This window comes from Catharus ustulatus, chromosome 26 (assembly GCF_009819885.2).
Source record: "Catharus ustulatus isolate bCatUst1 chromosome 26, bCatUst1.pri.v2, whole genome shotgun sequence".
Classification (NCBI taxonomy): Eukaryota; Metazoa; Chordata; class Aves; order Passeriformes; family Turdidae; genus Catharus; species Catharus ustulatus.
The window spans coordinates 2,858,962-2,874,988 of record NC_046246.1 but is presented as its reverse complement, the minus strand read 5'-3'; the positions used below and the strand labels follow the sequence as shown (position 1 = coordinate 2,874,988).

Here is a 16,027-nt window from a genome sequence, read left to right as displayed (position 1 = left end):
ACGGCCCCGGGGGGGGCGGGGCTTCAGCGCCCTCCGGCCCCGCCCCCTCCGCGCTGAGGGCCGCGCGCGCCTCCGCCCGGTCACGTGGGGCTCGCGCGGGCACAGCGACCCGTCACGTGTGCGGATCACGTGACGCCGTCCCAGGCCGATGAGGTCAGCGCCTGGTCACGTGACCGGTGCCTACGCGCAGTAGGGCCGGGTGCAGATGGCGGACGCGGAGGCCGAGGCGGCGGCGCGGCCGGAGGTGTCGCGGGTGGTGCCGGCGCTCCGCGCTCGCCTCTGGCAGCTGCAGACGGAGCTGCGCGAGCAGGAGGTGTCGGAGGCCTCTTCCCGAGCCTACTGCCGGGGCTTCTGCCAGGTAGGAGCCGGGCGGGGCGGGCCGCGGCGCGGGTCGCGGGCCGGGTACGGGCAGCGAGGATGCGGCCGGGGCAGGCGCGGGGCTGCCGCTCTGGGCTCTCGCTCTCCCCAGGCTGGCGGCGCGCAGGGCTCGGGGCACCGTGCCCGAGTGCCGAGCAGGGCTGTGCACGCCCTGCCGGGGGCGCCCCGTGGGCTCTGCGCCGCCAGCCCGGAGCCGGGGCCGAGGGGGCTGCTCGCCTTTGGGCTCTGGCATTGCTTCGGCCCGGGACGTCCTGTGGCTCTCGGGTGGCTCTCTGGGGCAGGCGGCCCGCACCGCATTTTCTCGGTGCAGTCTTGGCTCGGTTCCGAGACCTCTGGCTGGCTGTGTTTCACCTCTCTCGGGATTAAACCTGCGTATTCCGCCTTGCTTGAGATCTGCCGTGGCGTGCAAGGAGTGCTTGCTGGCCTGTAAGGGCCTACAGTGCCCTTAAGACACGGAATGAACTGTGGTTTGGATATCTTGAATACTTGCTGACTGCAACGCAGAGGAACATCGCAATTTCTGAATCGGGGCCCTAATTTCTAGAAAAGCTGATCTTGATTAAAACTGTAGTGATGGAGATAAGTCATTCTTAAGTAAACTCTTCCAATGGCTAATTATTTTTTGCTACCCTCAGAGCATCATTTACTGTGAGCACTAAGGTTGAAAAATTTTTACGATGTTGGGTTGGAGAGCTGTCCCTGTTGACTCTGAAGAAATGGTGGGTTTTAAAGGAAGAAATAAAAAATCTGTTTTCTAAACTAGTTTACAACACCTCAGCTGATGAAGCTAGAGTATTTGAATGGCAAAATAAGAGAAAAAAGCTTAGTGTGTCACGAATTATATATAAGTGGTGTTACCCTTCACAGCCTTTCATTTTGCATCCACAGGTTGTGTGCTTTGCCCTACCATTCTGGGAGGCTGTTTAGCTCATCACTTACTGAAACAAGAGAATAAGTTTATTTGCTAGGTTTCAAAACTCTTCCCTCTCAAACTGCGGGGTGCAGCTGCATCCTGCTGTGTTTGTCCCAAGTTCAGTATATGGTGAAGATCAGTGACCTTGCATTGACATGGAGCCTGCAAAAAGTGGGACTCTGTCCATGGTCAGGTTTTGCTAAAATTATTTCCAGTGGCAGGCATTGTAGCAGAACATTGATACAAATATTCAGCTAGCACCTAGTAGTGATTGTCAAAATGGTCTCTCTATATACAGGTCCAGTTTCCCAGATTAGTTTGGTATAGAAGAAGCTTTAGAGAAACCTGATCAGTGGAATGTGGTGAAAGACCATTCTGCTACTAAAAAAATCCAAAAAACAAAGAAACCCAAAACCATGTCCCACAAATAACATAGTCCTCTAGGTCCTTATGCTGTTACTGTAGTCTGATTTTTAAAATACTGTGATAGCACAGATTAAAATGGAGAAGACTGGTTTTGAGTTGCCATTGGTCTGGGACCTTTTGGATTTTCTTGCCTGTACTTCAGGAGATGCCATGGGGGACATGGAACTGCTGGTGTGTCCTGCAGCAGCTTCAACAGAGGATGAATTTGTGATGTCGTTGTGCAGTCAGACACTGTGGGTGGGGTGTAATTTTATGTCTGGGTTTCTCCTGACAGGGGATGTTTGTGATAGCTTAAATAACTTAAGGTCTGCCTATAAGTGAAATTTAGGGAGCTCAATTTTGTAGTAATTACTTGGAAGGTGCCACTGATAGATGTCATAAAGTTATGAAGCTACAGCAGAATGTGTCTAGAAGGAAGCTGAATTTATCTGGGCTTAAGTTAGATTTTGGGAAGTAGCTGACATAAGGAGAGCTGAGATGTTTTTTATGTTTGCCATCCTGTGAGTTCAGCTGAGGTAGGGGCCTGGAAGATGTTCTGTTTTGCTGTGGAAATTACCATGGTTGTCAGGCAAACTTTGAACCACATAAGTGCATTTCCTATGCTTTGAGCTGTCTGAATGCTGTTTTACTGCTTGTAAACGTGTGCTGCTGTGTGCAGCTTTGCAGTAGCTCTTACAAGGAGTGATGCTGATGTTACCATTTCCTTGAAGATCTCTATTTTTAAGCAGAAAAACAGTACTATTGTCCAGGATAACAAAGAAACTGTTGATGCCTAAATAATGGGTTGACTCTGCGACTTTATATTGTATAGGCATAATTGCTTTGCACGTTCACCTTGGGAAAATCACATTTTTTGTGGAGAGCTGTGTGTACCCAAACAGCCAGATAGAATGACTAAGGGAAGTGTTTGAGGCTGTGCTGTCATGAGAAGGAAGAACAGTTATCAGTGAAGAGGAGGTTGTAGGATGTCAAAGCATCCCATCTGCCAGCAGCTGTTGGCTTTCTGCAATTTTTGAAGGTGATGTGCTGAGTGCAATCAGATGTGGTTCAGAAGACAAGGAAGTATTTCTCTTAAAGAGTCTCAAAGCTGTAACAATAGGTCAGGAAACTTTGAGATGTTTGTCTTTAAATTGAGTCTGAGCAAAAAAAAATGATGCTTCAGAGTTAGTGCAGGTGTTGTGTCATTGCAGAACATGAGAATCTGCAGTGTGGAGCCCTGGGCTGAGCTCTGTGTCACACATCAGGTGCATGTGGCCTCTGCACTTGCCCATGTGTAACTGGAATCAGAGAGGGTGGATGGAGTGTTAAGTGGGCACGTCCATGAATGCTCTGGTCAGGTAATTACTCTGTAAGGTGTTAATTGCTTCTACATTGTTGCTTGAGAATCCCTTAAACGTGTAGATTATCTAATTCTGTCAAGTTACTTTTCCGTAGTAGTTTTTGTAGTTTTGCCAAGAGAAATCTGTAGTGGACAACTAAACAACTATTACTAGTGAAATAGCACAAGGGCTTTGAAGAACTTCTTTCATACAATTATTACATTTGGCTTATTTGTCAGTATGCTAATACTAACAGCATCAAAATGATCACAACTACAGATCATTGAAGTTGGAGCTATTAATAAGTCTGTCACCTTGAATCTGTTTTTTACACTGAAACCATTGTTTATGTTTTGACAAGAAGTTTCTCATAAATGGTTACTCAGTGAATTCCTAATGCTAGCTTTAAGGCTTTGGTCCCAGTGCTCAAATTGCACTTGAGCAAGGGTGCAGTGTTTTCTAGAATATTCATTTAATCTTAGAAAGTATTCTGCTGTGTTTTATGGGTTACACAGAACAGGTAGTTTATGATGAAAGTGTCTGTCAAAATAATTGAGTACTAAATTTGGCTTTTAAAATAGATTAGTTTTAATGGATATGTGTTTAGAAATGTGTGGGGATTGGTGTGTTTGACCTGTTTCTGTAGTCACTGTAATGGCAGTGTCACTGCTGACTTTACTGAACAGCTGATTTATGATAGTCATCAGTTGACTCTCTAGGGATTGCATCTTGGCAGTCCTTGAATGTGATTTAATACTACAAAGCAATATATGATTTGAGTTATATTATCATATCCTTCATTAATCTGTTAAATAAGCTTGAAACTGGTATTACTCACCATTCACTACTGCAGCTAATGATCTCTGTGCTGTGCTTAAGGATGATTTCTTCAAACTTCCAATGCCCAGCCCCTCACTTTTGTCTTATAACTACTGATATTATGTGGGATTTTGGGAAAGTTTGTAACTTCCATTCACCCAGAAGTTCTATTAATGAATTGCTGGAGAATAATCTACACAACAGTGGATTATTGATTCTTAGACGGGTTTTTTTATAGATTGCTTAAACATAGCACATGATTTGCTGGTCTGCATTGTTTTTAGGCTAGGAGTAGTATACTATAGTTGTACAGTGATGTAACATTGGCTACTGGCCACTTATTTCTTGCTGTGATGGTTTTGTCTAAGAAATTTCTGGTCATTATTATGGCCGCATTTGGTTTTAGCAAGCTTGTTGTAGGGTTTGTTCCATAGTGTCCTCCTTCCATCCACCATCTGATAGCTTCATATGGGTTTTTTAAGTTACAAACTTTGAAATAAGTTTGTTCTGTCAGAGTCCCAACTTTAAGTGATTTGAAAAATGATACAGCATCACCATCCTTCTAGAACAATTTGACTTTTTTCCAATGGTAGGGTGAAGCACTCTGAACTTTTTATTTTTTCCCCTGTAGTCTTGGCTCTAAGGATTCCAAAAAGCACAGCCTCTTTCATTGGTTTTGTTGTCTTTGCAGCTGGCTTTAATCAAGATTGTTCCCTTGTTTAGTCTAGGGGGGTACCAGAAGGCAGAGGGAGCTGGGAAGTGTGCAAGTATCCCTGCTCTGGAGGTGCAGGAGGGTGTTCAGGGAAGGGTATTCTGAGTTGTCCTCAGCTCAGTGCCCTATTGCTCCCAAATTGCTCTTTATAGCTTATCAGGGCACAGCATGGTAGTGTAGGTATGTTTAAAAAAGTTTGGGATGTACTGGTGTTGTCCCTGTGTTGATGTGATTTCTATTAGAACTGGCTGAATTTCATATTGCTGCTTTAGTCCTGTGCCCAGGGAATGTGGGATTGTGGTCAAGGAGTGAATTTAGGGGAATTTTGCATTTGAAAAATACCTACCTAATGATTGGATCTGGGTTTTGTATCCCTTTCTGGTGGCTTCATGTTTGCTGTGTGGGTAATGCATGTATCTTTAAAACACTGCACCTGTAGTGATGTTCCTAATCTTGAGTTTCTTCCTATTTTTCCTGCATTCTCACTAGTAGTAAAGATTGCAGTGTTACATACATGGTTCTGTCTCCATGGTAGTTGTACAAAAGGAGCTAAGTGCAGGACTTCTGCCTGAATTTTCTGCTTAATAACTCCCATTTCTGCCAATTGCATTCTACCACCCTTCCCAGTTGAAATTCTGATAACTTTGTCAAAATAATAAAGTAAATAAAAATGTATTTCAATAAAAGGGAGCATTTCTGTTGAGGTGAAAAGCTGCCACTTCAAATTCTCCTTCAGAGTAAAAATTTCTCACTTCCAGAATTATTCCACTGTGTGTGTTTGGTATTGTATATTGATATTTGTTTTTAAGCAAAAGTGTGTTATGAGAACTTCTAATGATAACTCATTTTGTTTCAGACACTGCTCCAGTATGCTGGCAGTCGGGGTGCATCAGAACATATTTTACCTTTTTTGGAAGTGTATCGAATCTCCATCCAAAGCTTTGCTAATGCAAGACCTTACTTGACTACAGAATGCGAAGATGTTCTTTTGGTACTTGGCAGGCTAGTGCTGTAAGTTTTAAGTTGGTATATTAATTTTTTTTGTTTTGTTTTAAATAGAACCATGCTTTATAAATTAAAGTACAAGCTGTTGAAATAGTTTATTGCTTAATTTGACAACTGTATTTGCAATTTATCTAGCAAATGTCTTTAGTATCTTTTTAATCATACCACAAAAATGTGTTTGAGCATTTAATTAATGTGGACAAGTTTTAAGGCTTTGTTCTTCTGTATTTGGATAATCATGTAGGTATTAGGAAAGTTCTTTCTGTAAACATTCTGCAAGTATTATTTTCTGTAGAAGAAGCTTAGTGTAGTACTCATTAAACAGAGGCTTCAATATTTGACCTTGATGCATGGATTGATAAACCTGTATCCCTTGCTCTGCAGTTCCAGCTTTGTGTGTCCTGTCCCCTTCAGTGCAGGGGCATTCTGAATGTGTCCCTTGTTGGAAAGGACAAGCTGATTTGTGTTTGTGGCACCCTGAGTTGTGCTATAAGACTGCAAAGCAGCCTAGACATGATTTAAAGCACAGCAGTTCCTGGAACAGAATAGGGAACCATTTTACAGTCCATCAGCTGAATTGGGATATCTTGTAGTTCCTCAAAGTCTGTCCTCAGTGCAGAGCAGCTTTTTGGGTTTGAAGAGTAGCCTGAGAGCTTTAATGTGCAATGGGTACAATCAGTATAACCTGAAGTGATGTGCTGCTCATTCCTTGCTGGTGAGGTTTCATCTGAGGAGGGAGGATGAGGATCTAGAACCTTCAATATGAAGATCATTGGAGAATAAAAGTGGTTCTGTGAGAGATTTGGGGTTTTTTATCAGTCTCTTGTTTTGTGGTCTGAACTCAGGTATTCTCTTTAATATGGACTTTAGCAGTGAACTCCTTGGTCAAATGTTTATTTTGTAATGGACTGACTTGAAATATAAATGAACAACTCAGAACCAGATTATCTCCAAATGGTGCCTTGAATTACTTTCTTTTTAATTGTGAGAAATATGTGAACTAGGAGTGGTTTTGGGTTTTTTGAACACATGTGAAATCAGGAGAAGTGTGTCTTAGCTTGTCACTATGGAAACCTAAAACTTTACTGCTAAATCATTTACCTGGTACAGGATACACATTTTTGGCAGACTATTTTCATTGCTTTTGCAGACTGGCCCCTTAAGGATAAAGTATTACTGTTCTCATCACACTGTTGTTAATTAGCTTGTGTATTTTGTTTTTTCATATTTACAGTAATTTCACGAATACAAGCCGCACCAATTTGACTAAGATTTTGCTCCTAAACCGGAAATGCGGCTAATAATCAGGAGCGGCTAATACAACCTCAGAAGTGCCTGCCAGAGTGCTGAGCCGAGCAGCTGCAAAGTCGGCATTTTGCGATTGTTACAAATCGCTACTTTGTTGCACCGTGGGTGGAGCCTAGCTCCCTGTAGGCAGCACGGGGGGCGGGGAGAGAGGCGGGAGAGCTCTCTTTCCTCCTCTGCCACAGCCCAGGGGAGAGACGGGGGGGGGCCCGGCGCCGCCATTGCCGCAGCCCGGGGAGGAGAGGGGGGACCCGGGCCGCCCCTACCGCGGCCCAGGGAGGGGGGGGGGAAGCCGGCGCCGCCATTGCCGTGGCCCGGGGAGGGGGGGGGGAAGCCGGCGCCGCCATTGCCGCGGCTCGGGGAGCCGACGGGGTGCTTTGTCCCCGCCCGCCGCCGCCGCGGCAGGAGCGGGGAAACTCCGTCCCTGCCCGCCGCCGGCGCCACGGGCGCGGGAAAGCTCCATCCCCGCCCGCCGCCGCTGCCGTAGGAGCAGGGGAAGCTCCGTCCCTGCCTGCCACCGCGGGGCAGCGCCGACCCGGGGTGACCGAGCCCAGAGGCAGCGGCGGCCGGCCCCGAGCTGCAGCACCGTGCTGGACCACCTGGCCCTGTCAGCGGCCCCTAGCGGGCCGAGCCTGCACAGCCTTAGCTCAGCCAGTAAACCCCGCCCTCCCGCGGTTCTGTTACTAATTGCACGCAGGGTCCTCGCTGCGAACGACAAAGCGGCTTATATTCGTGTGCGGCTTATCTATGGACAAAAACCAAAATGTTTGCCAACACCCAGAGATGCGGCTTATATTCAGTGCGGCTTGTATTCGTGAATTTACTGTACATAATTTTAAAAGTTTGTCTTTTAGTGTCTGTTTGCTGTGTATCTCTACTTGGAGTTTTTTCTATATATTTTGCTACTGTTAGATATGTTGGGGTGTAAATCACAATTCTGTATCATAATTGCTTTTCTCTTGTTAAGAAATATCAGAATATTCTGCTTTTGCTAATATGTTTTTTTCCAGCTTTCAGTGTGAGAAGTTTGCTGTAGTTTGCAAATTCAGAAAACATTGTGTTAGAAAAGCTGACTTGTTGGATCTCCTCTTTCTTATAATGATCACTTTTGAAAGGAATCTAAAGAATGAGGAACAGAAAGGGTGAGGTAAATGGCATACCCAAGTTAACTCTCCCACGTTTTTTCTTTTTCATAAGTCTCCAAGGGAGTGAGAGGTTAGAGCAGGGAATTAGAGATAAAAGTTGAGGTTCCATGAGGGAAGAAGACTGTTTCCTAGTTAGGGACACAAAGACATGCTGTTCCCATGTAATTGTGATTTTTGGGGAGTCAGTTGGGTTACCCACAGCTGTCATACACCACATGTTTTCCGACTTGAACCCTGATTGGCAGTGAAATGAGTAAATTTGCTGTTTGAAAGCAGAAGTGCTCTACTTCCTACTGAAATCCTCCTTCCCTTTCAACATTTCTTCTGGAGAGAAGGAAAAGAACATCTTTCTCAGCAGGGTGAGCCAGGAACAACAAAACTCAGTATCTGTGCTCTTCCCTGCTGCCTGCTGAGGTCCCCTGTGCATTCACAGTACAGCTGACATGATCTAGGGGCTGTGCCTCCCATAAGGAACATGATGTTCATGCAGTGTGGGATATTGTAGGTGCACTGTCCAACCTCAGGAAACAAAAACAAAGCTTGGAGTGGTTGTTCTTGCAACCCAGCATCTTGCAATCTTGCTTCTAGATTGCAGATGTGACAATTGGTGTGTGTGGATGGGACACAGGAATGTTCTTTTTGGCTATGAAGTGGCTTAGCTGCTTTGCTCAGGTGGAACTTGGGCAGGTTATTCTCACAGCCCCAAAGCACAGTGCACTCCCCTCCCCCCAGTATTAATGTTTCAAAGGTACTGACTCTGCAGAAGAATTAATAAAGAATTAGCCAGATCAGAGATGTCTTTCACTGGCTATCAGTCCTGTGTTACTGTAACAGACAATAACTCTGGAGGCATAAATTAAATCCTGTTGTCTTCCTAGACTGTCTCACTCTGTGTATACAATTATTTAAAAACATAATTGCAGATTTTTTCACTGTCCAAGTAGCAACTTAATGCTTAACTTTAAAAAATCATGCTTAAAAGCTTGCTTTGTAATTTTCTTCAAGTCTGTTATATTACATAACCAATATCCTATACATGGAAAAGGAATCTTCTAGAAAAAGTAATTCTAGAAGTGGGAAGTGGACATAGGTAGGACTTTACAAAAGCACATTGACCTTGAAGTTTGCAAATGTGTTACTGGGTGCAGAGTCTGTGTGAAATGGATGAAAACAGAGCACATACCTAGGGATTTTCTTGGTTGGTTGGTTTGTTGTTGGTTTTGAGAAGTTTTTGTTGGTTTTCTTGTAGTTGTTTTGTTGGGTTTTTTATGTTAAAATAGGGTTCAGGTGTTTCTTAAAGTTGGTTTTGATAGTCTGTTAGTAACCACCTGGGTCTAAACATTTGGGCTGGTGAATTAACTTGTACTACCAAGCTGGAGTGCAAGGCAAAACAAAGTCCTGATTATTTTGTTAAACCTGTGACAGCTGGAATATCTGCTGCTCCTGTTGCCAGCTTTTTCATCATCTGCAGTCTTGTGCCTAATGCTGTGAATAATGATGGAATAACAGTAGTGAAGGCTGTTGTATTTTCTGCCAATCTAATGGAAGTGCTTAGAGCTTTTTTCATCCATTTCATCTTCTTGATGTATATGATGCTGAATCTGGATAAAAACTGAGTAGGCATAGCATTTGGTAGGTAACTTCAATGCATTTATCAGAAGTCAGGAGGAAAATGGACATTCTTTTTGAATACTAAGCAAATGTGAAACTTGTGCTTGCTTTATGGTCATCTTTTCCTTTTCCACTTCCCCAAGCTCAGTTCTTCTGTCTGTCTATCATAAGACTGAATATGTTGCCCTGTCATTCTTCTTTTTAATGTTTGAGAGAGAATGTTTTGAAGAAAAAATAGCAAGAGTTGGAATTATCTAACAGTGTAGATGTAGTTTCTAGCAGCGATTCAGTGCTTTTTTATAGGTGGTGTCCTAGATCTGTTTTCTTTCCTTGTATTGTCACCATTTATAAAAATGCTTCTGCTGTGTGTAAGTCTTGTGAATCTCCAGGCAGTGTCATGGTTAACACTTTGAGTGTGACTACATCTAATTGTTCAGTGGGGTTTTAGGCTATCCATGTGTTCTGTACAAGGTTGTATCTCTGTTTGAGAACAAGACAGGCAGCAGTGATGGCACCAAGGCAGGTTGCAGTGTGTGCTGTAGATATTGGAATGCTCCCCCCATGGGTATCAAAGGCTCATAAAGTGTCTCTAGGTGCTGATGCTCCTCGGGACATATTTGTCCAGATTTTTATGCTGATGCATGTGTCTTCTGTCAGGCTGTTTCTTGGGTTTTGTCCTTATGTATGTCAGGGCTGAAATGTTGAGTTTGGTGAAGCTGGCTTTCATTCTCCCCCTAGGCAGAGCGTGCTGGACTCCAGTGAGCTTTGTTTAGAATGGTTATTAGGTTTCCTTTGAGAAGAAAGAATAGAATTCTGTGATGCAATGTTCCTGAGCCGTGTTGAATGGACTATTTTATAAGAGTAGCTGTAATCTTTTATTAGAGAGATTGTGTGTAGTAAAAAGGAGCACTGTTTCCATATGATGAATCATGCCTGAAACAGCCTTTAATTGATTTTCACCATCTAACATGTTTCAGTGTTACTGTCATTGCTTATCTAATAAGCATTAGAATACTAAGTAGTGTGTGCCAGAAATGTTATTCAATGTAACAAGAGAATGTGTTCAGGTAGCTTGTTTACTTGCCTTTTGCTTTTCCAGGAGTTGTTTTGAGCTACTGCTTTCAATTCCTGAAAGTGAATTGCCACATGAGGTGTGGTTAGGATTCCACCAATCCATTCAGGTAAGTGTTCTGAATTTCTTTTTTGCAATTTACATATTTAAAATAATAAAAAACTGTAGTTGTATTCCTTCTCTTCTACCCTTCCCCTGAGTTCAATTTGTCCTGCATTGCTGTTACCTAGGCAGCAAAATTTCTGAGCAGCAGAAGTCTAACTGCAGCAAATGTATTGGGAGTCTTAAGGCCCAACAGCTTATTTATAGCCACATGGTTGATGTCAGCTAAAGCAAGAGAGCCTTAGTAAGTCTTGATTGAATGATTTCTGTGAGAGACAGAGTTAAATGAAGTGATTTACCAGCTCTGAAGCATTGCTTTGATGATAAAAGAGCTTTTGTGGAGGTCTTGAGTGGCAGGTTAGTGTCTGTACCTGATTTGAGAGGGATGGAAATGGTAGAACAGGTCTTTAGTTCATGTGGTTCCTGAAGTGTTTCTTTACAGTGGAGCTGAAATAAGCTCATACTACAACATTCCTACACTCAAATCAAGATGACTAATGTAGGCTGTGTAGGAAGAAGAGATGTTTTCTGAGTTCTGGTCTGGAGGTTGTGCCTAGCTGTCTGCAAGAACTGGTGTTCCTCATGGAGCTGAAAGACAGGAGTGGTATTACTGTGTTCATATTGATGGGCCCTTCCAGGAGCAGGGACTGCTCTGATTCTGCTGTTGCCTGTTCTGGCTTTAACTGGGTCTGGTGAAGCTGGAAGCCAATCTCACTTGTAAGTTACTGAAGTGAAGACCCTGGCAGGAAATAGTTGGAAGTGAGCTTAGACAATGCAGCTGTCTTTATCTCAAGACCTTATACCCCTTTGGGGATTTTCTCAGTCCCTGAGGCTTGGCTACTGCTGTACTAGCTCTGAAGATGCTGATACTGAGTTTCTGCATTTGTTTTCCCTGCAGTCAAGGAAACAGGAGGTGTGAAAACTTCAGTAGACTGAAGATGAGTAAACCTGTCACTTTGAGAGGAGCAGTCTAGCAGAGCTCTGTAGCCTGCTGGTATTAGAAGGGACAGAGATGGAATGTGCTTGAGTGATGCCAGGTGTAGAGAAACCTCATTTTCCTGAAATACCTGAATGTTGATTATCCTGGAAACTCTAGAAACAGTTTGGTGTGGCATGTACTTGCTACTAGAAAGAAATGCAGTAGGTACAGTTTAAATCCTGTGGCCTTAGTGGAGACAGGAGCTGTCCTTTATTTTGAGTGCAGAGGTCCTGCAACTCCCTTGGTGGCTGTAACAGAGCACAATGGACATTGCAGCACTCCAGAGCCAGGTTTGGAGGTGTAGCAGGTCATTTTGACAATGCCCAACTGTGACTTCCTTTTTGGTCCCTGGTAGTTGTTTTACCAGGACCTGAGAGTGCTGATATCCATCAGCCATCTCTCAGGAGCTCACATCAGCCAGCAGAGAAAGACCAGAGGCCTTGCTTGTGTTCCACAAGAATCTTTATTTCATGCCAAGGGTGGGCAAGCAGGATTCTCTCAGAGACAAAGGGCAGTCAGTCATGTTTATAGGTTCAGGGGGAATTCAAACTACAGCTAATAAAAATTTATACAAAGAACAGCATCCAATCTAAGTGAGAAGTTCTAAAGGTGAACTGACCAATTACACAAACTAATTTCTAACCAATTATCTTCCAAGGTGTTAGAGAGTGACCAAATTCTCAAAGAATTTGTCTCAACCTTGGTATCTAGGATACCTTATCTATTATAGCAAGTGCCAGGGGAAGATGGCTTTGGAGGAATTGTATCATCCACACCCAGCTATGCTGTCTGTTTGGCTCTTTGCCAAAGGCTGGGTCTGTGCTCCCAACCCCTTCATTTGTGGGGGTGCCACAGATGAGGGTGGTCAGCCACAGTTTAATCTTTTATGTTAGGCCTGATGTAAGATGTTGAAACTTAGTGTTTCCAAAGTAGCTCCTCTTTAATTTACTAATACAGTCATTTAGGGTAAAGAGGAGTGAATCAGAATCACAGTTCCAGGTTGAAAGCACCTCAAGGATCATCTGGTCCAACCTTTCTTGGACAAAAGAAGGGTCAAGACAAGATAGCCATCACCCTGCCCAGCTAAATTGTCCAGTGTTGGAGAATACACCACTTTCCTGGGGAGATTATTCCAGAGGCTGAATCTTCTCATTATGAAAAATTTTCCTTGGTTGTCTAATCAGAATTTCCCCAGGAGTAACTTGTACTCACTACCCCATGTCTTTTCCATGTGAGTTCTTGTAAAGGGGAGTATCTATTGATTGTTCTAGCTACCCACTAAATACTGGAAGATGGTGATTAGGTCTCCCCTAAGCCTTGTGATTTAACCCTAAACTAAAATGCAAGTGTGTTTGTAACTGAGATGGCCTAGACCTGAAACAAGATATTCTCTCATATTTGAAATATGGGAGAACATATCCAGGCTTTTGCTCATTGTAGCAGAGTTACAGTGCAGCTCTAAAAGTTGCTAGCTTGTAACTGGAGGGATCTGCAAGGAGAATTCTTGTTACCAAGTTTAGTAATTTATAATATGTAAATCTGTGCATTTGTAGGATTTTGAAACAAGTGATGGAACTTTGATACTTTTGTCAATAGAGAGCAGGTTTTTAGTTCAGTTAGATGCTCTGGTTATGCTGAATATGTTGGGAGGGAGCTCTTAAATTCCATTGGTAGAAGGGTGTGATGTCCCACTCTTAAGAGGGATGGAGCATCCAAGATTTGTAAATGCTTGTGGCCTTAAGAATCTACAGAAGAGGATATGCAAAAACTCACCAAGTTTTATTATTAGCAAATTACATGCTTGGTGTGGAAATTGGTATGTTGGTGCTTGACCTACTATGTAGGCACACAGCAGGGGAATTGGATAAAGGGGTAAGGTAAGAATGAGGAGAGAGAGCAAGAGAGAAAAAGAGATCACCAGTCTTGGTTCCAGTGTTGGTCCAGCTGATGGGATGTCTGGGATCCTGGAGCTAGCACTAAGGCTTATTGGAGGTGCTGTTCTATGGATAGATTTTCCTGCCCTGAAGACAGGTTTCTCACTTTTAATGCAAATTAGCTATGCAGTTAAGTGCAGTCCAGTTTTTCAGACCCTCTGGAAATGGGTCAGAGAGCTTTGGAGATCTTGGGTGGTCTTGATCACCCTGCTACCATCCATCCCCACTTCACAACCTCGTGCCTGAGCTTGTGCTGGGTTGTGCTGTGGTTATCTCCAGGAACAAGGATGTTTTTCACAGGAAAGTGCTGCCCTAGGTCCACATGGCCCCTTCTCCAGCCACATTTTGTTATTTCTCACAGTGTTATTACCAACAGTCCTTGGTTATTAGCAACAATCCTTGTGTGTTATTACCAGCAATCCTTGCTTGGGTCCTCAGCATCTCAGTGTTGGTGTTTGAGACACACATGTCAGCCCTTATCTTCTGGGGTTCTACAAAGGGTGGCACAAGCTCAGACCTCTCATGTCAACTTTTAGAAGCAAGGGAAAATTCAAGATGTGCTGCTGCCAGGAGTAGTAATACATACTTGGCTTTTATAGTGACTTTTTGAAGCTACAGTTTCCAAGTTCAACACTCACCTAATGTTCCCCATAGTTCAGACAGTGAATTGATAAACAAGGTGGTATTCTTAAAACTTGCTGAAGAGGTTTGTGGACTATTACAAACAGGTGTTTTTAAGAAGATTTTGAAGTAGCTCTCTGGCAACAGTATGAGAATGAGAATGCTTGTACCCTGCCTTGGAGTTCAGTAGGAAGCCACTTGTCACCACAGGAGGAGTATGTAAGTCATGAAGGACTACAGAGACCTTCAGACACGAATCACTTGTAGGCTGTCTTGTAGGTTTAAAGCCCCTGTGTGACTGTGTTGCTGTGCAGATCTCCAGTAGGAAAACCCCACAGAATATTAAGTTACCTCATGCCCAAGACTGATGGATGTAAATGTGCTTATTGCTTTCCTAACAAAACAGACCAGTGTGACTTCAGAGGGCTATAACTCCTAATATGGGAGATATTTTTCTGACCTGCCTGCAGTAATTGTTGCTCTGTGATAATCTAGGTGGGTAATGGGAGTCAGTGAAACCTCAAATAAATTTTCATTCCAGGAAGTGAAAGGTGAGTGAAGGTTTGCATTTCAAAGCATCAAGGTGGGGGAGTGTCCTAGACCTGAAAGTGGAGTGTCACTGATGTCCAGCTTATATACAAAATGCAGTCAACATCTTTATTTGGTGTCTGAACCTATTTGTTCTGATATCCTCACAGCAGTTATGTCCTGAGTCCAGTTTTCCTCATCCCTAAGCAAGATCAGAGGCAGCTTGGGCAAAATGAAAGCAAGGTGCAAGATTGTATGGCAGGAGTCTCAGCGTGGATTTATTCAGTGGCAGCAAGCAGAAGGATGCAGACAAGTGAGGAAGTGCTGTAAAACACAAGTTTAAGGATTGTGGCAGAGTCACAGCAGGGCTCTTGATACAAATAAACCCTGTTAATCTGGGGGAGGAACTCGGTGGAGAGGTACTGTGTGCATTGATATAATCCAGTCAGGTGAAGAAGGTAAAACCATGTGCTCCAAGACATCTTTAGTGGGAGTAGAGATGTGATGTTCTGGGTATTGGATATGGGTTGTGGAACAGGGTTCCCTTCAAGCCTTACAAAGAACATCAGTGCTTTATTTAGAAAAACTGAGTTGAGGGTGAGCATAAGACAAAAGCTTTTGTGGAGCTGTATCACTCTAAACTGCCAGGACTGAAAAATCCTGACATCTTCAGTAAGCTGTTCCAAGGCTTGTCTTTTCTTTGAACTTTGTCCATAGGCTCTTACTATGCTGTTCCTTCCTGACTTCATCTAGAATGAAATGTTTTATGTCCTGCTATTTAGAACCTGTTTATGGTGTTGTTCTAATTTAAGGAGATCTCTATACATGAATGTTGCATTAAGTTTCTTCAAAGACTTTTGATGTCTTCATAATATATTTTTTGCATCTATTCCCATTAATATTAGCTTTATATTCTTCAGCAGGTCCAATATGGTTCAGCTAAGCACTGTAGTGGAAGGGGAGTGTACTTACAGTAGTTAATAACTTATGCTACATATGTTGGTGAATTTTATATTTGGTATTTTGGTATTGATCCCCTGAATCTCAAACACAGTGCTGACTCAGCAAATCAGTTTTCTTGTATCAAAAGCCCCTTTCTCACCTTCTTAGTCCTTTCAGCCCTTAATCCAGAGGTGCTGAAATGTGATTGATCCCCAT

At 43.3% G+C, this 16,027-nt stretch overlaps 1 protein-coding gene across 1 annotated transcript in view; it reads left to right on the top strand.

The window, feature by feature from the left end:
- Window positions 1-205: 205 nt before the first annotated feature.
- RLF (RLF zinc finger) overlaps window positions 206-16,027 on the top strand; it is a 43,527-nt gene continuing 27,705 nt past the window's right edge. Inside the window, exons 1-3 of the mRNA XM_033080669.1 lie at window positions 206-358; window positions 5,424-5,578; window positions 10,733-10,814. Of these exons, the coding sequence (XP_032936560.1) occupies window positions 206-358; window positions 5,424-5,578; window positions 10,733-10,814 (390 nt within the window). The remainder of the gene's footprint in view (window positions 359-5,423; window positions 5,579-10,732; window positions 10,815-16,027) is intronic.